The sequence below is a fragment of the Verticillium alfalfae genome, genomic scaffold, assembly GCF_000150825.1.
Source record: "Verticillium alfalfae VaMs.102 supercont1.4 genomic scaffold, whole genome shotgun sequence".
Lineage (NCBI taxonomy): Eukaryota > Fungi > Ascomycota > Sordariomycetes > Glomerellales > Plectosphaerellaceae > Verticillium > Verticillium alfalfae.
Window position 1 is genome coordinate 2,331,972 of NW_003315035.1, and position 20,974 is coordinate 2,352,945.

General features: G+C 57.5%; 8 protein-coding genes across 8 annotated transcripts; 5 read left to right on the forward strand and 3 right to left on the reverse strand.

The window, feature by feature from the left end:
• Window positions 1–27: 27 nt before the first annotated feature.
• VDBG_04180 (F-box protein pof6) lies at window positions 28–2,076 on the forward strand (the record flags this gene model as incomplete). Its single annotated transcript, XM_003006181.1, has 1 exon — window positions 28–2,076. The coding sequence occupies one exon, from the start codon at window positions 28–30 to the stop codon at window positions 2,074–2,076; it is 2,049 nt and encodes a 682-aa protein (XP_003006227.1).
• Window positions 2,077–2,366: 290 nt separating this feature from the next.
• VDBG_04181 (serine/threonine-protein kinase crk1) lies at window positions 2,367–3,608 on the reverse strand (the record flags this gene model as incomplete). Its single annotated transcript, XM_003006182.1, has 1 exon — window positions 2,367–3,608. One exon carries the CDS (start codon window positions 3,606–3,608, stop codon window positions 2,367–2,369), a length of 1,242 nt encoding a protein of 413 aa, XP_003006228.1.
• Window positions 3,609–4,789: 1,181 nt separating this feature from the next.
• Window positions 4,790–5,801, forward strand: VDBG_04182 (conserved hypothetical protein; the record flags this gene model as incomplete). Its single annotated transcript, XM_003006183.1, has 2 exons — window positions 4,790–4,923; window positions 4,992–5,801. The coding sequence occupies 2 exons, from the start codon at window positions 4,903–4,905 to the stop codon at window positions 5,799–5,801; spliced, it is 831 nt and encodes a 276-aa protein (XP_003006229.1).
• Window positions 5,802–6,447: 646 nt separating this feature from the next.
• Window positions 6,448–9,151, reverse strand: VDBG_04183 (conserved hypothetical protein; the record flags this gene model as incomplete). Its single annotated transcript, XM_003006184.1, has 4 exons — window positions 6,448–7,127; window positions 7,184–8,054; window positions 8,117–8,856; window positions 9,088–9,151. The coding sequence occupies 4 exons, from the start codon at window positions 9,149–9,151 to the stop codon at window positions 6,448–6,450; spliced, it is 2,355 nt and encodes a 784-aa protein (XP_003006230.1).
• Window positions 9,152–10,670: 1,519 nt separating this feature from the next.
• Window positions 10,671–10,860, forward strand: VDBG_04184 (conserved hypothetical protein; the record flags this gene model as incomplete). The annotated part of the gene is made up of 2 exons (XM_003006185.1): window positions 10,671–10,719; window positions 10,805–10,860. The coding sequence occupies 2 exons, from the start codon at window positions 10,671–10,673 to the stop codon at window positions 10,858–10,860; spliced, it is 105 nt and encodes a 34-aa protein (XP_003006231.1).
• A 1,039-nt stretch (window positions 10,861–11,899) lies between these two features.
• VDBG_04185 (conserved hypothetical protein) lies at window positions 11,900–13,169 on the reverse strand (the record flags this gene model as incomplete). The annotated part of the gene is made up of 3 exons (XM_003006186.1): window positions 11,900–12,645; window positions 12,774–12,842; window positions 12,878–13,169. 3 exons carry the CDS (start codon window positions 13,167–13,169, stop codon window positions 11,900–11,902), a joined length of 1,107 nt encoding a protein of 368 aa, XP_003006232.1.
• A 446-nt stretch (window positions 13,170–13,615) lies between these two features.
• On the forward strand, window positions 13,616–14,735 carry VDBG_04186 (tetratricopeptide repeat protein; the record flags this gene model as incomplete). The annotated part of the gene is made up of 4 exons (XM_003006187.1): window positions 13,616–13,993; window positions 14,057–14,251; window positions 14,304–14,453; window positions 14,505–14,735. 4 exons carry the CDS (start codon window positions 13,616–13,618, stop codon window positions 14,733–14,735), a joined length of 954 nt encoding a protein of 317 aa, XP_003006233.1.
• A 4,000-nt stretch (window positions 14,736–18,735) lies between these two features.
• Window positions 18,736–20,421, forward strand: VDBG_04187 (conserved hypothetical protein; the record flags this gene model as incomplete). Its single annotated transcript, XM_003006188.1, has 3 exons — window positions 18,736–19,743; window positions 19,798–20,342; window positions 20,406–20,421. The coding sequence occupies 3 exons, from the start codon at window positions 18,736–18,738 to the stop codon at window positions 20,419–20,421; spliced, it is 1,569 nt and encodes a 522-aa protein (XP_003006234.1).
• Between the last annotated feature and the right edge of the window lie 553 nt (window positions 20,422–20,974).

The following is a 20,974-nucleotide window of genomic DNA, read 5'->3' on the forward strand; positions in this document are numbered from 1 at the left end:
TTTCGAGACCCGGAGCAGCAGGCCCAAATGCTGTCCAACCTGCACACATTTGCAAAGAGTGACTGGGCGCAAGGGTGGAGCGAACGGGAACAAAAGCTGCTCACGATGACAGGCATTTTCGAGGGGGCCGTACTACGAGAGTTCGAACAAGGATACGAGTTCTGGGACGTGGATGGCAGGATGCGGCGCTACGCCCATGTCCTTCACACGCTCAACGGCGGCGCCGCGAGCGTTGATCTCTTTATTCAGAAGCACCCCATCTTCAACGACACGGAGATTATATCGGCAAACTCGGTAGACTGCCTGAACAGAGCTGGGGCCGACGACGCCGACCTCGAACCGTCACAGGTGTTCTTCGAGCTGTTGCTGAAGAAGGCCAATGAGCAGACGTCCATTATGGAACGCATCTTTCCAGAAGCGGAAACGTCCTTCTGGGAGCTCATCGAGAAGATCCGAGACGACATCATTCTGGAGTACTCTACTTCCTTGTTTGATGCGGCACATCAGCGAAGCCTTGGGGCTTATCTAAAGGCGGTATCAGGTGTTTTCGAACAGACAATGCTGTTCTTCCAGTCTTTGACGCCACCGAAAACCTCAAAGGAGACGATCGAGACCAAGGCCAGGGAGATGACCATCAGAGTATTTGAGCCGCACGTTGACCTCTATCTGCAAGAGGAGCTGGACTTTTTCACCAAGCACGCCGAGTTAGAGGTCGGTACCTGGGAAAAGAGGTTATCAGAGCAGGATGCCTCCGTCGAGTCCTTTTACATGTCAAACATCAATCGTCAAGTTGATAAGACGGACTTTTTGAGTTCGTTCAAAAAGGTCGTCATGATGCCTGTCAGCGTCCTTCCCAGCTTCCAAGCACCCTTTGGCGGCGGCGCAAAGCCCTCGACAGCGACGCCGGCCAACGGTTCGGGGCTCAACACACCTCAATTATCTCGTCCTGAGACACCAGGCGCCAGGGGGAGTGTGGATGGGCGCAAGAGTCCTCTCCCGGACAAGGCGCCGACGGACGAGCTGGCAGCCAAGGCGGCGCTAATGGCTTCCCGTCTCGAAGGCATCAAGTCATTGTTCAGCATTGAAGTCGCTCTCAACCTCGTCCACGCGGCGCAGACGAGCCTTGGACGGGCGGCGCAGTTCATCCGACTCAAGGGCCAGTACGGCGAAGAAGCGCGCGAGCAGTGCGAGACCATCTTTGTCGTTCTCCTGCGGATTCTCGGGACGAAGCATGTCCAGGTCGGCTTCGAGAAGGCAGTTGGGCATCTCTCCAACTACAACCCGCGCGAGGTCAGCCACCACGACCAGTCGGGCGTGGCGCCGCTGGTGCAGTTCATCGAGCTGGTCAACGTCGGCGACCTCATCTCGCAGATGATTGACGTATTCTACGAGCAGCAGCTCGCGGGCCCCAAGATTGCCGACAAGAACGACTTTCTCGACCCGGCGGGCCTCGCCAAGCGCAAGTGGGAGCAGATGCTCGACGAGAACGTGGCGGCGGGCCTCAACAAAGGCATCGACGTGCTCATGGACGAGGTCGAATTCCTGCACGGCTCGACGCAGCTGCCGACCGACTACAACCCGCAACTTGACGCCGCCAGCGGCATCCTCGCGGACCCGGGCCCGACGGCGACGGCGCAGCGCATCGTCGAGCTCGTCTCGGCGCACACGCGCATGCTCGTCGGCAGCACGGACAAGTCCATGCTCGACGTGTTCAACGGCGAGGTCGGGCTTCGCCTCTTCACGGCCGTCTGCAAGCACCTCAAGCGCCAGCGCGTCAGCACGGCCGGCGCCATCAAGCTCATCGCCGACATGAACCTCTACTTTGAGTACATACGCACGCTGCGCAACCAGGACCTGCTGGCCTACTTCAAGGCGCTGCGCGAGCTCAGCCAGATCTACCTCATTGAGCCGCAGCACGCCAAGGAGATGGCCACGATCATCGCCGACGGTGACCGCTTTGGCGGCATCTTCCGCGCCGAGGAGGTCTACGAGTACGCCCAGCGCCGCGCCGACTGGTACCAGGTCAAGACCAAGGTCGAGCGGGCCATGTACGGGATGGAATGTCAGCTCATGTAATGATGCACGAAGCACGAAGCACGAATTTAGAAACACGATCAAGATGACAAAATTCCCAAAAATGCACATGTGCCATGTGAAAGAAAAGGAACCTGTAAATTCGTGGCACAGTTGCCAGTCTGGATCGGTGGCCGTCTATGCTTTCTGGTTCTCCTGCACCCACCATCCCCCCTTTTTGGGTTTTTGAATGTGTCCCGAACGCCCCCCCTTTGCCCAAACGCCAAGTGATGCCTGATCTGATTCCTATTTTCGCGTGCAAACCCTCGCCATGCCTCGGACGCTGTGCAGGGTCACATTTTCCCAAAATCAAGCTTCCGCGCCACCTTGCTCCCCCTGTCCTCGTCAATGACGCCGGGGCGGCGCTTGAGGTCGGCGCCCATCTGCTCCTCCCCGCCGGCATCCTTGCGCGGCAGGTTCTCCTTGCGCGTGGGCTTGGGCTGGGCGTGCCACCAGTTGTGCAGCAGCATGTCGCGGGCGGTGATGCGCTTCGAGGGGTCGAGGGTGAGGGAGCGCATGAGGAGGTCGACGCCGTCGGGGCCGGCGGAGCTGAAGAAGGACATGAAGTAGTCGCGGCCGCGCGGGGGCTCGGGGTCGCCGTCGGGGACGGTGTAGGCGGGCAGCTTGGAGACGCCGGGCCAGTTGGCCTCGGTCGGGGTGCCGACGGCGTTGCAGATGACGGAGATCTGCTGGACCTCCGTGTCCGAGGGCATGAAGGGGTGGCGGATGATGAGCTCGGCGAAGACGCAGCCGACGGACCAGACGTCGACGGCGCCCGAGTAGTGCTTGGCGCCGAAGAGGAGCTCGGGAGGCCGGTACCAGCGCGTGATGACCTGGTTCGACATGAGCTGCAGGGGGTCGGCGAAGGAGCGGGCGAGACCGAAATCGGCGAGCTTGATGTCACCGTCGGCGGCGATGAGCAGGTTGTTGGGCTTGATGTCGCGGTGCAGGACAAAGTTCTCGTGGCAGAACCAAACGGCGCGGCAGAGCATGCCCATCCAGGCCTTGATGTCGGCGGCGCCGTAGCGCACGTTGTCCGTGTCCTTGATGAGCATCTCGAGGTCGCCGAGGGGCAGGTACTCGAGCACGAGGTTGAGGTTCTGGTCCTTGGAGGAAAAGACGGACAGCAAGGAGATGATGTTGGGGTGCTGGAGCTCCTGGAGATGCTTGAGCTCGCGGACGGCGTCGGGTGCCATGCCCTCGCGGTATTCCTTCTGGATCTTGATCTTCTTGATGGCCACGAGGGAGGCGGGGTCGGATCGCAGGCGGCCGAGGAAGACGATGGCATAGGTACCCTCACCGAGCTTCTTGCCCTTGATGTATTTCCTCTTCTCCTCCTCGTTCATCTGCTCGGCGAGATCGAGGGTAGGGGGCAGCGAGATGGGCTTGGCGGGCTTGTTGTCGTCGCTGCCCGTGGGCTGCGGTGTGGCGCTCGCCGAGGCCTGGTTGGACGAGGCATTCTTGCGCGGTGAGGAGACGGCCGACGTGGATTTCGGAGGCTCTGTAGGCCGCAGCACGAGAGGTGAGGCCGACATGGCGGACGTCCCTGCCCTGCCTTCGTGGTGGCTGGCTTCTGCTGGGCTGGTGATACCGATATCGTGAGAGAGGGGGTGAAGGTGGCTGCTGCTACGAGCTTCAGCGTTGGGTCAAAGACGAGGCGGCGGCAAGGCGCCTTCAAGGGAAAGGTCAAGGGTGGTGAAGCTCAGCCTTGCGCTCTCAAGGGTATTGATTGGCTGGCTCATGATCCATGCCTCTGGACTCCCGAGCAGAGGGCCTCCGATTAGTCATGCCAGGTTCGATACTCGTACTCGGCGGCCATGGCCAGCTCACAGAGTGTGGCTCAGCAGCCCAACACATGCTAGCGTGCCGCTTCTGTCAGTGGGCTCTTCCTTGGTGAAGCAATAAGGTTTCATGACGCAATGTTGCCATGACCACGGAGCAAGGAATTCATTCTTCAGACGAACGGACGGATGCAGGAGGCGGCATCGAGGCATTGATGTCACCCGTCGGCGCCGGTCATTCTCAAGGGTCTGCTTGCAAGACAATTGATTCCTCATCACAACCAGAGCCGCCATCATGAATAGCCTCAATACGCAAGAATCAAACACATGATGGTCGGGTACTTAACAGGCGATCAATCAGCAGATGCCTCCTCCGAGCAGCACAGTGGCCCGACCCGGAGGAACCGCGGGGTTAATATGCTCAAATTGGCTGTGTAAGCAGGCACCGCAGCAGGGCTGCACAGCAGGCAAACCGCGGATGGGTGGGCAGTGGACGCGCAGTAGGGGCCCCCCGGCCCCCGGGAAGCCAAGCGCGCGCTGTAACCACCCACGCTGCTCCTTCTTTCCCCCCCTCCCCCCTCCGCTGGCCGGCCTACGTCATGGGCTGGCATCAGTCTCCGGGCTGAGCGAAGCCGAGTCATCGAAGATTTCCTGTCTAGGTTTTCCTGTCTGAGTTCCCGCCTGGCGCCCATCCAAGTCGTTCCTGTGTGACTGAGCACTGCCGCGAACGCGATCTGCCGATCGGGCCCTGCGGACATGGCGACGGGTCCAACATCCTCCCCGGCCGGACTTTACATCCTTGCAGCCAAGAAGGGTAGCAAGTCTTCTTCCTTTACTTACCCAGAAGCCCGCCCTTTGTGAACAGAGTCTGCATCTTGATGTCGTTCCGACCCATTGTCTCTCTTCTCCTCAACCACGAGACCTTTGCCAAAGGCGGGATTCTTCTGCATCCCACTGACACCCATACAAACAAGCATTCATCCATCACTACTATCCTCAACCGCAACCATCGAGAAGAACCAGTGATCCACGTCTATCCTCCGTCACCATGAAGATCTTTTCTTTCTGGGTAAGCTGTCATGACAGAGAACGACACGAGACCATCATCAAAAAGGCACCTTAACTCACCAAGTCCAGGTTCTGCCCGTCATCTCGGGCGTCGTATGGCTCGGCATGCTTCTCTCGATGCTCCTCTACTGGATCATCCACACCGACCGCCAGCGCTACAGCTCCATGGCCGACCGCCAATCCATCGCCTACATCAGCGACGTCGGCGCCTCGACGCTCAAGCCCCTCTTCATCGCCGGCTGCGCTGTGACCGTCGTCTTCCTCGACCTGTCCTTCCTCGCCGACCTCTGGCTGCGCCACCGCGGTCGTCTCGTGCCCAACATGAGCACGGGCGAAAAAGTGCTCAAGGCGCTGACCATCGTCTTTGCCCTCGTCGGCACCGTCGGGCCTCATCTTGCCTCGCCATCTTCGACACGGCCCGCCCACCCGAGCCTGCACCGCGTCTTCCTCGGCCTCTTCATCGTCGGCTACCTGCTCTCCGCCGTCTTCATCTGCTGGGAGTACCAGCGCCTCGGCATCAAGTACCGCGAGCACCGCGTCCTGCGCATCTCCTTCTGGGTCAAGCTCGCCTTCATCCTCGTCGAGGCCGCCATCGCCATCGCCTTTGCCGTTACCATGCGCTCCGGCAACCCCGACGTCGCCGCCGTCCTCGAGTGGGTCGTCGCCTTCGTCTTCAGCTTCTACGTCTTCTCCTTCGCCATTGACCTCTGGCCCGCCGTCCGCACCAAGCAGCACGCCCGCCGCTTCCAGAAGCCTGGCGGCTCCGGCAGCACGAGCCCCCGCGCCGACGACGACAATCTCGAGATGGCCAACGCGCCCGTCGTCGAGGGCCAGCAGTACCCTCGGTACATGGCGCAGGGGCCGAGCAGCAACTTTTAAAAAAGGACGTGACGATCTGATGAGCCAGGTGGCGTTTTCTTTTTTTTTTTTTTTTCCTCAAGGGGTTTCTTGCATTGACGGATTTACAAGCGGGGCGTGACGGGGGCGTTTGGCTTGTTGACACCAGAGTTCTGGGAACATATGATACCTCCATACAAAATATCCCTTAGTAGACAATTGATAATGACCAAAATTTTTATCACAAAAAAGGTTCCGCACGACCCATCTATCTCGTCGTGACACACACGTCGTGCCTCGCGTTCCTGCGCAATACAACCTCTTCCCTTCCTGTGCTGTGCTGCTACGTGCCGTCCCTGCCGGCGATGATGTCAAGGGGCCGTGCCATTATGACTTTCATCATCTTCCCCCGACATCATCCCACTGACGAAATCCAAGTCTGACGCAGCTGGCCTAGCCGTAGCGCTAGCGTAACACTAGCACTGAAGCCTCGACAAGCTCCGGCCGGTAAACACCACACTGCCGATCGATCGCGATCAGATGAAATACTTGCAATTCATGCACATTGTACTGCAATTACCCTCCTACAGGTCTACCCAAGACAAAGATTGCCATTCCATTGTTTCGCCGGCCAGTCTCCCAAAACACCGCAAACACCTGCAAACCACCAATTCATAGCATCGTTCGATTACAGAACCTCCCGAAATCGCGAGTCTCGTGTCGGACTCCCGTTCGCCTCCTCATTAGGGTCCCTAATCTTTGTCGGCGGTGTAATGGTCCGCTCAAGATCATCGCGCGCGTCTTTAAATCCTTCATCGTCGGAGCTCACAACGCTGATGGGCTCCGAATCTCGCGTTGTGGCTGTCTCCGATCGCCCACGTCCCTTACCCGCCAGTGCGACGTCACGCATGCTGTTGGCACGGTTGTCGAGGCTGGTCGTACTGTCATTGAGACCCCTGTGGAGGGCCGCGCCACCGACAAAACCCTTGGGCTGGCCCTCGACATCAGCCGATGACTTGCCGCGGGGTCGCGTAAATCGTGACTTGAGCCACGACTTGACCTTGTGCGTCGGGGACCCTGCTTCTTTGGGGCTGCGCGCCTCATTGGAGTGGTTCGCAGTGTCTGTATCGACCATAGGCTGCGGGTGAACCTCCGCCATGTCCTCATTCTCGTCGCTGTCGGTGTCGTTGGTGGCATCGTGGGCAGTGCTGGGGTTCTCAGCTTGCTTTTGTGTGAGCTTTGACTTGCGCTTTTCTTCCTTGGCTTGACGTTTCTCCTCGGCCTTGATAGCATGCTCGGCGTCCTTCTGCGCTTTTTGCTCAGCCTTCTCGTGCTGGCGACGCTCCTTCTCCTCGCGCTTCTCATCATCTTCGTGGCAATTAGTATGGGTCATGTGGCGCGGATGCAATGTGTGGGATACTCACCTCTGATCTGTTTGTTGATCGCCTTGATTTCTCTGTCCCGCTCCTTGGCCTTTTCTTCGTCCTTCTTCTTGGCTTCAGCCTCTAGTCGGATCACCTCCTGCTTCTCGCGCTCGACAGCTGCCTTCTCGTTGATCTCGTCGAGCACAGGCTGGACCTTCTTCATGGCAATGGCGTCGACGTCCTCGGGGCTCATAAACATGCCGCCGCCCATGTCGACTTTGCCATGGTTCTTGTTGCGCGAGGTGTGCATCTGTTGAGCCGCCTCGTGCGCCTTGAGCTCCCATTCACTCAGCTTCTTCGGTGGCCGGGACTTGCCCGTATCAGCGTATACCTTGTCGTCCATACCCTGCAGCCGCGCCTTGACGTTCCTCTGTGCAGCTGCGAGGAGCATTTCCCGGTCCTTGGATCGCTTCTGCTCGTCAACTTTCGACAAGTTTGTTGAAAAAATAGACATTTGCTGCCGAATGCGCTCTGACTGCTGGCGATCATCACCATCACCCTCGCTTGAAGAACGCCTGCGTAGCTTGGGCTTCAATGTGAAGCGTCGCTGAAGAGTGTTGCGGCGGCCTGGAATGCTTCCGCTGTTGCCATAGTACTCTTGGTACTCTCTGCTGCGACCATGCTCAGCTTCCAGCTTCGCAAGTCTCTCTTGCGCCATCTTGTAAGCGGCCTCCTGAAGGTTCACATATGGCCTGGGTTGATCATCGGCGCTTGCGACGTCAGACTCGACGTCTTGGTTACTCCGAGTCTGGGTGGCCATTTTCTCCTGCTGCGTGTACATCTTCTTAGCCATGGCCACCGCTGATGCGTGAAGAAGATCGGCTCGTTTTTCATCCTCTGACTTGCTGAACGCCGGGTGGATGTGAACATGCTGCGAGGCAGGGACGTCACGGCAGATGCGCCACCTGCGCCGACGGACGACTGAGGGCGCACTGTCGGTCCATGGTAAGCCGATGCGGCACTGAGAGCACTGGCAGCTGCTTTGGCCTCGAGCGCGTCAGTGTTGGGGGTAGAGGCTGCTCGAGGTCGCCGTCTCGCAGGCATGGCGCTCTGGGCAGCCGACAACGATCCAAGACCATTCCGCTCGTTGGTGTTGGCTTGGTCGGAGCTAGGTGTTGTGGTAGGCTTTCGCACAGATTGGCTGGTCTTGAATGCTTGAGTGGCAGCGGAATTGCCCCAGCCGGCTTGCGAGGATGAAATAGAAGTAGATGGCGTGTGCTTCTTCATGGCGGCAGCCGCCTGTGCTGCTGCGGGGTTGCTATTAGACGATGCCTTGGAAGGTGACTGAGGCGCCGTGGAGTGCCGTTGGTTGAGCGCGGCCTGAGTGGCCTGAGCGGCGGCCGAGTTGCCCCAACCTGCGGTGGGCGAAGGTCGTGCTGTGCTGGATGAGTTTTGCGACTTGCCAGCGGACTGCGTTGCGAGGAGCGCGGCTTTGGCGCCAGCAGAGCTGACGTTTGGTTCCCACTGGGGCGCCATTTTGTAGTCCTTGGCTAGAACGGCAGCGGCGGATGCGGATGACGACTTGTCAGGTCGCCACGGGTTGATGGGCTTCTGGTTCGCCCAGCCTAATGACGCTGCGGCACCTGCTGCAGCGCCGTCTTGTCGCAAGCCGTGTGAGGGAAAGCTGGGAAGATCTTGCGGTTTGGCGTACTTGATGGTTCCAGCAAGAGCGGCTATGGAAGCTGGTCGTCAGTTGAGCTCACTGTGAGGTCAGGCATGTGTAGGGTAGGGGTGTAGTCGGGATCTTCTTTGCATTTGCAGGGTTCGTCAAGGGTTTATCTGCTCGGCCGATTGATTGATCGATGAACGGAGCCTTCGGCCCATGACTCCCCTCCCACCTCCCGGCTCGCGACTACCGTACCCAAGCATAGGCACCAAGACTCGTACAAACGTAAATTACGTACCTGGGGTCACAACTTGGTACTGTGTCTCAGCCATGCTGGCATCCTGTACAGTGGACCGCGACATGTTGGGATGTTGAAAGTGGGCGAAGTGCATACACCCAAAACTCCACAAGCTCACCCTTGGATGGTCAATCAGGTAGACAAGACAGTCAACGAATGCGTGTCGTAAGATGAGGACGCAGCGGTCTGCAGTCGGGTAGTCAGGCGACCGGGGCAGCTGAGCTGCGTGCGAAGACACTTGCGTAGTGCGTTCGTATTTGGACAAGGTAGCGAGGAACCGAGGAACCAAGGTGGGCGTGCAAACAAGCTGGTGGGATTAGGTATTTTGGGGTGCGGCCTCGGGAACGTGTTATGCCACCCAGAGGAAAATGAGGAAAGGGCTAGGTTATATCATTGACAGTTGGTTCGAGGGGCATGACGAGACTAGATCGGTTGCGTTCAATGGTAGCGCACTGGTGCGGCGAGCAGCCGACAGTGGTGATGGCATGGCTCGACCGAGTGTCACGGCGCATTGCTAGCCCAACAAGCCAGGGCAATCGGAGCCTGGTCGCTCTGGCCTGTTGCTCCTCGTTTGTCTGGGACGCTCTTGCAAGACATGACCATGACGTCACTTTGCGACGCCCCCGCTGGAGAGAGCTGTGCCTAGCGCCATCCTAGCGGCTGCTGGGGGATGGGTGGGGGCAGGTGCTGCGCATTCGGGGAGGGTTGGGGGAGGGTACCTTCGACGCTGGAACCTGCGGCTTCTGGTCCCTTGGGGTGGCAGGTGCGACCATTCCCTTGCTACCTACGCTGTGCTGTGGCACCACGAGAGCACATGGCTTCAAGCGATGTCACTGGGCAGTAGGCACCCACCTGAGGCACCTCACCTTCCTTCAGGTGAACAAGGGCCATCGCCATCCGTGTAGGCGTGTCATCTTGAGGTACGGTACTTCGTGCGATGGGTTTCGGTGCCTCCGGTTCGGTACCCAGAGCAAGCATCTGGGTGAGGCACACTCACGAAGCAACCCATGATGCGCAGCATTCCTCTGCACGATGCTTCTGTCCAACAAGCATCGAGAACCCAACCACCTCATCAAGCCGATCTACCGTCCCAAACGGCCAAGATGATTGTCCACAACCGGACGAAAAGATTGTGATCTGCCTATCTTGGCAAGCTAGACACACCAGCAGCCGGGTCCAGGTCGGCTCACGTATGGTCCGCCCGCCCAGCCTGGCAGGACCCTGTAAATCCCACCGGCCTCGGCGCCCCGAATGCTGATGACATCAGCCGCCCGGCCCGCTTTAACTTACAATTCTTCTTCGTGCTGAGGGCTCGTGGAGACTGTGCCGCAGGGGGGGGTAAAATCGGTTTGCCCGCCAACGAGCGAGTGATCGCCCGACTCCAGTGATGGGCCCGAGGACAAACGCAGATTCGTCCAATCCATGCACCAGGTCGCGACGGTAGGAGATACCTGCACTGGATCTATTCAACGACCTGTTCAAGCTGTTTTCCATCTGGCACCAAGAACTCACCTGGCCTGCTTGACCAATTCGCTGGGGACCGCCTTTCTGTACGTGGACGGCATCGTGACTCATTCTCAATCATGTCAGCCTCTGTTTCCGTCACTTCCATCGTGAACCTGCGCGATGTGGGTGCGACAGTCAATAACTTCCTGGGCGCGAGGTACTACTAGGCCCTGAAATGCATGGTGGCACAAGACTGACTGCCCAACACCAGACGACTCCGAGAGGGCCTGCTCTTTCGCTCAGCTCGACCCGGTACAGACAGCCTAAAAGTGAGACTTCTCCTGCATGTCCGTATATGCTGAGATCAGCTAGATGAGGCTTCCTCCGAGGACAGAGCTCGTTTGAAAGATGACATTGGTATCAAGACGGTCGTGGATCTACGTTCCAAGTTCGTTCCGTCCTGACGATCTCGATCCCACACACAGCTAAGGACTACCAGGACCGAGCATCTGAGGCAGATGCAAAAGCGTCAACCACTGCACCAGCCTGGTCTCGCAGCCGCCATCCACACAAATGATGAACTAGCTCAGAGCGCCATGATCCCTGGTCTGCACTACGTTAATGTCAGCCTAGCGGGGAAAGGACTGCAGCGGCATCTCGCATGGCAGCTGTCGTGGTGGAATCTATTGTTAGTGTCCCTCCACCAGAGACCAAAAGAAGACATGTCTGGAGATAGCCCACAGTCTCGATAAAAAGTCAACTCATATTCTCCGCATAATCGGTCAACGTGTCAAGGGTATGGCCATCATGGGTCGTGAAGTCTTTCAAGTGCGCGGCCTTGTTGGGCTCGGGCTCGATACCCTCGACTACTGCCATGGCGAGACCGTTCAGGTCCGTAGTTCTTGGTCTCCATACATAACATAAAACTGTTGATTGACACCCTGATAGGTCCTTCGAACGTTTCTCGATCAGCAGGCTCTCCCGTCTCTTGTCCACTGTACGCAAGGGAAGGACAGAACCGGGTTAATCGTCGCACTCGTTCTCATGATCTTGGATGTTCCGATACCGGCCATTGAGCATGATTATGCGCTGACGGACGCGGCACTCATTGCGGACCCGGACGTGCGGTTCAAGGAGATACAAGAGATTGGCCTCTCAAAGAGTTGGGGACGTACGGACCCAAACATGATCAAGGCCATGGCGGAACATATAACAACCCACCACGGTGGACTGGACCAATATCTAGATCTTATAGGGTTTGGCCAGGACCAAAGGGACAGACTGAGAGAACTCCTGCTGTACTGAACACTGTAGACGCAAGAGTGGGCATACGTTGCTTTTACGGATTTTTGTATTGGATATGAGCTCATATCTTCTTGAATTTACCCTGCATCCAGCAGCGGTACATCCTCAACTTGCGGGCGCGGTTTACGAGCATCCGCCTGTCAACACCGAGATCCTCGATCTCGAACAGTTCCTTTGTGGCAGCTTCACCCTCCTTCTCAACAACACCCTTCCAGATAGTCCTCAGCTCGTCGAGCTCGAAAAAGTACACACGTGTCCCATCACCCCGCACGTAGAAGTTTTCGTCTAGGTAACGACCCTTCTTGAACCTGACCTGGGCGAGATCACCTCTTCCATAGTCTCGGAAGCAGACCTGGCCACCGGGCTTCAGCAGGCGGTGGACGTTCTCTACAGCCTTCTGCCACTGATTGGGGTTCAGCGCCGAAAAGATGAAAACAAGGATGGCAACGTCGACAGACTCCTCGCCCAGGCCTGGGGGAAGTTCGTCGCTTGTCACATCCCACACATCAGCCTGCATGTGCTTCGTGTCGTACTCCTCGTGGCCCCGCATGACCTCGACGGCCTTTTTGGAATAGTCGCAAGCATGGACCTTGAGTGCGGTGTTCTTGTTATTCGCCAACACGGGGAACGCCGTGTTGCCGGCACCGGCACCAATTTCCAGAATCACCGCAGGGCCGGCATCCTCCTTGGTCACTTCACCAAGGATAGGAAATTCCTGCTGCAGCCACTTGCGATTCTTGAAGAAATTGGCAGTATTGTTCTTGTAGAACAGATCCCACATACGAGCTGGGTTGGCATTGAGCCTATCTGTTGTCTGGTTAGTTCAGGTCCAAGACAGAGCAGCTCGATGAAAAGAGTAATCAAGAGGTTTGTAACATCAGATGGGAGCGAAAGACTATAACATATGCAGTCTCATCACAAAGATTCAGGTGAACTATGCGTAATTGGTGGGATCATCATGAAACCAGGGATTGTTTTGGGGTGGTGGGAAAAGAAAAAGGAGACTCACTCTTGTCAAAGTCAGAGACTGGAGACTGACGCTGCATCTCGTACTGCTCTTCAGCATACTCCTTGTATGCATCGTCAGTCTCGACATGGTCCCATGCATTGAACTCGTAGACGTTGTCTCCCTCGTTGAAGAGACGACTGCCGAACTGAAACGGGTCGCTCCGCTTCAGGTTGTTCTCCGGGTCGTGAGATCTGTGAGCCGGTGGTGAATCCTGGCTCTTGGGCTGCGCATCTGGCTGGGCAAGCACGAGGGCGGCCGTCTTCTCGACCAGGCCTGGCTCGTCTGCCGAGGCGCCAGATGCGGGAGTCAACGAAGACGCCATGACTGGTCGTAGCCTCAATCACCAGGATTGGTGAAAAGCGCAGCTGTTCCTGCGCAGGTGGCCCAGTCGCGATGTCTCGAGGCTGGGTGGAAGAAGTAAAAGGTTTGCGGTCGAGGGGAAATTTTTAGCCAACAATTTTGATCATTGAAAGTGGTCCGGGCTCCAAGGTGGGACTTATCATCGGCAAGAGGAAAGTCCGTGGCCCGCGACCCAAGGCCAATCAATCGTGGTTACTAAAGTGGATACCATCGTGGTGGAGCATCTGGTCCAATCCAAAGTGGGCCTCCTAGACTGCGAGCATCAGATTGAAGCTACCGCCACCAGACAGCTTGCCTCTTGCTAGGTACCGATTGCAACCTAAGGCGGGTTGCCATCGCATCGACCTGGACTTCACAACACCGATCCTTAAAGTCCCACCAGTCTCTTAGAGGCAGAAGTCTTGAATAATGGCGCCAGTCTTGACCAGGCCGCAAGGCCACCTCTCTCCCGCTGATGCGCTGCATCTCGCCCAGCAGGCCCCGACGATCCTCAAGAACAACCCTAGGGCTTTCGCCTCGAATCCTCTCCTCGCCCTCTTCACAGCTGCAGAGACCCCCGAGATCTGGGTCGTCTACGAGAACCTCATCCTGGCATGTTGTCGCACCGGAGACACCGAGTCGGCGTATCAGTGTCTAGAGAGGCTGGTCACTCGGTTTGGCATCGACAACGAGCGCGTCAGGGCGTTCCAGGGCCTCATTAAGGAGGCGGCGGCAGACAACCAGGGCGAGATTGTACAGTTGCTGATGGAGTACGATACAATCTTGGGACCCGACAACACAAATATAGTGAGTGGGACGCTTCGGGTGGCTGGGGCCAGAAGCTAACATCATAGCAGCCCGTCGCTAAAGCGCAAGGTTGCGCTCCTAAGGTCTCTCGGCAGGACCTCTGAGGCCATCGATGCGCTGAATGCGCTACTCGATTACTCTCCTACCGATGCCGAGGCGTGGGCGGAGCTCGCTGATATCTACCTCTCTCAGGGGCTGTACTCACAATCCATCTTCGCCCTAGAGGAGGTGCTGCTGCTCTCCCCGAACGCTTGGAATGTAAGCTGCCTCAACTAAGCGGGGTATCACTCGAGTTCTGACTTTTTTTCAGATGCATGCTCGTTTGGGCGAGGTCCTCTACATGGCCGCCACAGCTTCCGATGGCCCTCAGTTGAAGCGGTTGACGGAGTCGCTCAAGAGGTTCTCCAGGAGTATTGAGCTCTGCGATGATTACCTACGCGGCTACTATGGCCTGAAGCTGGTACGTGGTTTTGGCGTTTAAATGTGGCGCTTCTTCTGACGAGACACATAGGTTACCGACAAGCTTTTGAAAGATGATTCCAAGTCAGCAAAACAGCCCGATGCGGATGACTGGTCCCCTCCCGACGAAGCTACAGTTCACAAGTTGAGAGAGCTGGCACAAAGAAGCTATCGAGATTGTGCGTCGAAAGGATGCTGGCGAGAAGTCATGGCAAGGATACAGCGAATCCGAGGTCGCGGCAGCGCGGGACCTTTTGAGCAAGGAATCGGTGGATGTGGTTAGATGATGATGCCCATAGTATGGTGGAGCGTATATATCCCCGAGTGTTTGTGTGATGTGGTCGGTTAGGAGATGTACCGACACAATGCAAAAGCACTTGATATGACTGGATCTCATGTGCTTGTACGACCTTGGCACCTTAGTGGTGGATGCCGTATTTGTATCGGAAGAATAACAGCTCTTCTCGGATCAACTTGTGATGTGAGCCGGATCCTCGGAATACCTATCAAAGATAGTTGCCGTCTTCTATGGATGGTCCGGAAGCCAAAGATGTGGCGCCCAACACAACACAACCAGACGCAACATGGCGCGTGAGATCGAGAGGGTGGAGAGGTCCGGCAGCAGTGCCGGCGATAGGCAGAGATGGTCATTGGCGTAGCTTTACGTGGCCGATGATGGGAGAGAACGCGAATTGGGCAGAGACGATTCCTTCAGGCAGGCATCAGGGCCATTAGGGCTCCCGATTGGGTTTCACCGCGACTGATGGGGCAGCGCTTGTCATTGTCACTGTCAGACAACTCTCCTGGTATGTCTGAGAGGTCCAATGACGCCTGCGATGTATGCTGCCTAGTGGATCTGTTCGCTTCTAGACTGTTCGCCCAACGAAAGGGTTGAGCGAGGCCCACCGGCGGATGCGCTGGCCGTGAGTCAAACCCGACACGAAGACGCGGCCAACTCACGATGATACGCTGTGCTGGCTCGCCAACGTTGGAAGTCTTGGGCTTCCTCGTGACTTTACCAGTTCTCGTTTGATGTTGAGTGAATTGTTCTGGGATGACCCGGTTGAATGATGTCTGGAGAGCTGGCGAGTCGTCGGAACCTCTCTATAAAGCTGGACAATCATGTCGCCAGCTGACCCTCTGGAGCATCGAACACGACAGCACTTACACGCGGCGTGACCCATGCTCTAGGACTAAAAGTTGCCAACCAGTTGCAGCATTCATATTCTTCGTCATCAGGAGCACGACAAGCACACTCCATCCAAGTTGCCGACTCGGATTTGGCGGGTCATCTCGTGAAACTTCCTGCTTTCCGGGACAGGCTCTTGACCATCTCATCTCTTGGGCCACCTCATCCTCGACAGCTTGAGCAATCGGACGTGAATCCGAAAAATTATGTGGTACATGCAAAGGCACAGTGGAAAATCATCGAATCACCGAATACATATATTACCGACTTGATCTGCGGCAGCTTCTCCAGTAGGGAAAGCGAGAGAGACCTTTACCACGTGCAATTGGCCACACCAGGAACCCAGGAAACGCACATTCCCTCCGCCCCCCCCCCTTCCCTTCTCCTCGCCATCGTCTGCATCACAGGGCCCGCTCAGCAGGCAGCACAGGCACAGCCTTTTCCCGTTCCTGACGTCGGTATCAGAAAAGAGGATCCAGGCCTCGGAAGAGCGACTGCAAGACCAAGGACCAACAGGCTGCGCAGCTGTCTTTGCAGCAGCATAACTTCATTGGACCTACCCACCAGAAGGCGTGGCCTCGACCCCTCCTTCCCCCAACCCATTGCTCTGACCTCACCTCACCTGAATCCTAAGGCTCCCTCTCGCAGCTTGCCCCTCCCCCTCCCCCTTGCCCCTTTCGGACTGGACAAGTGCGAGCCCCTCTCCAATCGCAGTCGCACCCGTTCACCACTAACACCACGGCAACGGTAGCAACAACACCATTGTCAAGGACAGGTGCCTCGAGAGAACCTTGTTTGGCTTTACCGCTTTGGTGTGCACAGTCAACATCTTCCGCTTATCGCCCATCGCCCGTCGCCTGGCACTCCCCTCTCCCACACCACGCGCACACCACCACCTGAGCTGCAGGTGATCCGCCCCAAAAGCAAAGCTGTGCCGCCTCAGGTAATCCTCCCTCCCTCCCTGCGACCTGCGCAGCCCCCCAAACCGCCTTGAGACATAAGACAACGACGTCCTCCCAATTTCCTCCTCGTCGTTGCGTCGAGCAAGCCAAGGCCAGACGACGGACGACTTCGGCTTACGGCCCGCGTCCTTTGCGGTTCGGCTCGTCTTGGATCGACACACCCAACATTCGCCTCGTGCAACGGCGGCAACTGTTTGCGAACACAAAAGGGAACGAACGGGCGGTAGCCAAACGTTCTCCGCGTCAAGGGCGAGGACAGGGCCGTCCCGCAACGCAAGACCCCCCCTCAACAAAGAAACACGACGACCCTAGGGAAACCTAAACACCCAGGCCGTCTAACTCGTTGGATCGACGCCAACAACACCTGGTACGTGCCTGCTCTAGATGTGTTTCTCCATGTTGTCTCTGTTTGTTGCAGCATCGCATTGCGACACATGCCGGGCTCCCTGTCACGGCCTGTAGCATGCGCCGATGCCCAGCATGCTGATCAGCCCTGGCGAATCTGGACCCAAGTGGGCTCTGCAAAGCCTGGACACTTAACAGCCGGCAGGGAAAAGAGGCCAAGCCGGAGGGGCAGAGGGGCAAAGGAACGCTGCGGTAACAGGGGGGGTCACGACGCAGCTGAGGGGTCTCATTCACAGACGCCCGTCAACCCTTCAAGCCCTTCGAGCAAATCCCCCCCTTCGTCCCGCTTTAGCATGACACCGGCCGCCTGCATCACATTGCAATGGAATGCAGACTGCACTATTTGACCGCTACCTCCCAATCGATTTTGCATGCTTCTTCACAGGAACCCTCACACTGACCAAACTGTTCCTAGCAGGCTACTTGCCACCAGCTTGTTCTTACATGTATCTTGTTGGCCATAGAACTGCGTCGTCTGACCAAAGCGTCTCGTTCCCCTTTCCCCCTCTTCGCCTCGCCTCAGCCCACCTCGCCCCAACGTACACGCTCACAACAACCTGCACATCATCACCGCCTCCTCGCCAGACTACCGAGAACCGTCATTTGGGCCGTTTTCCCCGCCTTGTTACATCCAGCGCGCCTACCTTACCTTACCACCCTTTGACGACCCACAGCGTGCAACCCTTGAGCTGGGCCTTCTAAGCCTCCATCCATATCCACCCTTGGTCCATCCCTCACCGCAGGTCCGATACCCAATTGCCCCAGGGCCTTTGCGCCCAACTACGCAGCCGCTCAGGACTGGCACCACAAAACAGGGAACCCCCCGCCTCCGATCTGTGCCCGCCGCAACCCGCGATCTTTCATCCTTCTCTCCAGCCTGCGCCCGCGCAACCCGCACAAGATTCTCATTTCCGCTGCGCCTCGCTTCTGGACGTTGCACCAAAAAGCCGATACCGACTCCCACGACAAGACGAACGTTCGCATCGATCCTGTGGAATACCCAAGGATACCTAACATACAACAAAACCACCATGCAATCCCCAGACCCTTCGTGACCACATACGCTATGCGACAACGTTGCACGACCTCTCGATCACATACTCTGCTACCTGACGTTATAATGATCGTCGTGGGCAAAAAAGCATCTTACAAGAGTCCAGCCCCAATGTCGTAAGTCTCAATAGACAAGCATTCACGGCTGTTGGCACTCTTTGCTAACTATTACGAAGACGACGGCACACTACCATCGTAATCGAGCAAGGACACCCTACGTCCCGATCAAATTCTTTCAGCGAGGGAGAAGACTCGTCTTCCCACCAGAGTCAAGACTACAGTTCCAGCGGTGATTGGGGTGAAGAATTCCACGGCGAGATCGACCCTGAAGACTCCGCGTCGACTAGCGCTCGACCTTATCACCATTCGCGCTCGAGGTCTCGTTCTCGTTCTCGGTCTCACCACGCTGCCCCGCGGCGGCACGTTTTGCCCCACCGACCCTCAGCTCCGGGCCATTACAGGCCTGCTCCCCCCGACAGTCTGGATTCCGCAGAGGACTACGGGTCGCCGTTTGGCGCCGCGGTGGTCCCTACGGCCCTCCGGGCCATGCCGGCGGCCATAACCCTTACTTCGGCGGACGTGGCGGCCATCAACAACCTGCGCCCCCCGGCGGATATCCCCAGAGCCATGTGGGCGGATACATGCCGAGTCCTTATGGCGGTCCTCAACAGAGCATGGTTTCCTTCGGCAATTTCCAGCAAAACCCCTTTTCGCCCATGTCGAACGGCAGTGGCCAGAGCTATTTTGAGGGCGGGCCTAGGCACCCATATCACGAGATGATGCCTTATCAACACGGAGGCTACTATGGTGGTCACGGTGGCTATCAGCAACAGATCCCGCCTCATATGCAGCAATACATGTATTCGCCACCCCCTCCTCCAGCAACCGAGGCGCCTGCTCCCCGTCCAAAAACCCCAGCGGCGCCCGAACCACCCAAGCCTGACCCAGAGAAGGAGAAGATGCAGGAGCAGCTCAAGGCTTTCCAGGCCCTTCAGGCAAAAAAGGACGAGGAGGAGAGGCGGCGCGAGTTTGAGGCCAAGATTCGAAGAGACACCGAAGAGCAGCTGAAGATTCGGGAAGACGCTCGCAGGAAAGCCACCGAGGAGGCGAAGAAGGAGTTCGAGCTCGCCAAGGCCGAGGCGGAGCGAGCCGCACGCGAGAAGATGGAAGCCGAGCGGAAACACGAGGCCGAACAAGCCAAACTCCACGCCGAAACCATGGCCAGAATCCAACGGGAGGCCAAGGAAAAGTACGAGGCAGAAATGAAGGCGGCTGCCGAGCAGAAGAAGCGGGAAGACGACGCGCGTGCGGCAGCCGAGGCCGCTGCGCGGGCAAAATTCGAGGCCCAGCTCAAAGCTGAAGCAGAGGCCAAACTCGCTGCAGACAAGAAGGCCGCGGAAGACGCCGCAGCGAAGAAGAGGTGGGAGGAGGAAACCAAAGCCAAAGCCGAGGCTGAAGCGCGGGCCAAGCTCGAAGCTGAGACCAAGGCAGCAGAGAAGGCTGCGGCGGACGCTGCCGAGAAGAAGAAGGAAGAGGAGGCCATGAAGAAGAAGCTCACCGAGGAAGCCAAAGCCAAGTTTGAGGAAGACGCCAAGAAGACGAAAGACAAGGCGCCGATCAAGTTCAAGGATGCAGTGGGAAGGAAATTCAGCTTCCCGTTCCACCTTTGTGCAAAGTGGGAGGTATGTGGAATCCAAGATGGCGTACTTGGGCTGGTCGATTGACTGTTCCTTTAGGATATGCAAGACTTGATCAAGCAAGCCTTCCAGCACGTCGATGTCATCGGACAGCAGGTGCAAGACGGTCACTATGATCTGATCGGACCTAACGGCGACATTATCTTGCCCCAGGTCTGGGATAAGGTGCTCGAGCCGGACTGGACGATCGAGATGCGCATGTGGCCCGAAAGCAAGTCGGCGCAGATGCATGCGCAGATGCACGCGCAGCGACACGGCATGCCGCCCGGATTCCCTGGTGTGCAGATGCGACCGGGTGGTGGCCGAGATCCTCGAGAAGAACTACGTGCGCGCCTGGCGCACATGGCGGCACACGGACAGCGCCCAATGCAGATGCCCCCCGGCATGATGCCTGCCGGGGCCCGGCCCGGGGGCGGTGGCCACCACGTACCGCCACCTCCTCACATGCACCGTCCTGGCGAGCGGCCGGGTCGTGGGGCCCCGCCAGGTGTTGACGTCGTCACTGCCGAGCCGCCAAAGAGGAAGTCCAAGACCGCCGGTTCTGGATTTGCAAGCTGGGTCGCAGGAAAGCCATCGAAGAAGAAGTCAGTATTCCAGCGCCCAACTACATCATGGGGATGAGGAAAGGAAGTACTGACAACAATCAGGTCGTCGAGGAAGTGAGATGCGGACTCGACCGGTTTTGCTTTTGGTGGCATGCCGCTGCACAAGACCAGACTATCCATCTCCTCTCGGTCGGTCGGTCAGCAGCAGTGGTCAGATTTCCTTTTTGCTTTGTCAGGCGCGGGCGCTATTTGCCACATATGATACCTTGCTGCGTTTGCCATTCAAGACTCCTCCTGCATTTGAGCCACTCTTCGGGAACGCATTATGGCGGGGGATCACTTTCTACATAGTCTGAAGCACCTGGATGCTGAGGCATGATGTATGACGGATGGAAGGGGTTAGGGGGTGGGAGAGGTTGGAAAAGCGGCGCCCTTGTTCCTTTCTCGCCAGCCAGATACATTCACCAGGATACGTCGGAGCTGGCTGGCTGTTTTGAGATTGCGCAAGGATTGGAGACTTGGGGTGTACACAGGTGGGACAGGAACGGAATAGTACAAGTGTGAAGTTGTGATTTGATGCATTGTCAATTCTGCTGGGGTTTTCTTCTTCAAAGTCCTTTGGCCTCGTCTTTTGGCGAGGCACGCGACCTACTCGCATGGTCCTCGGTCAC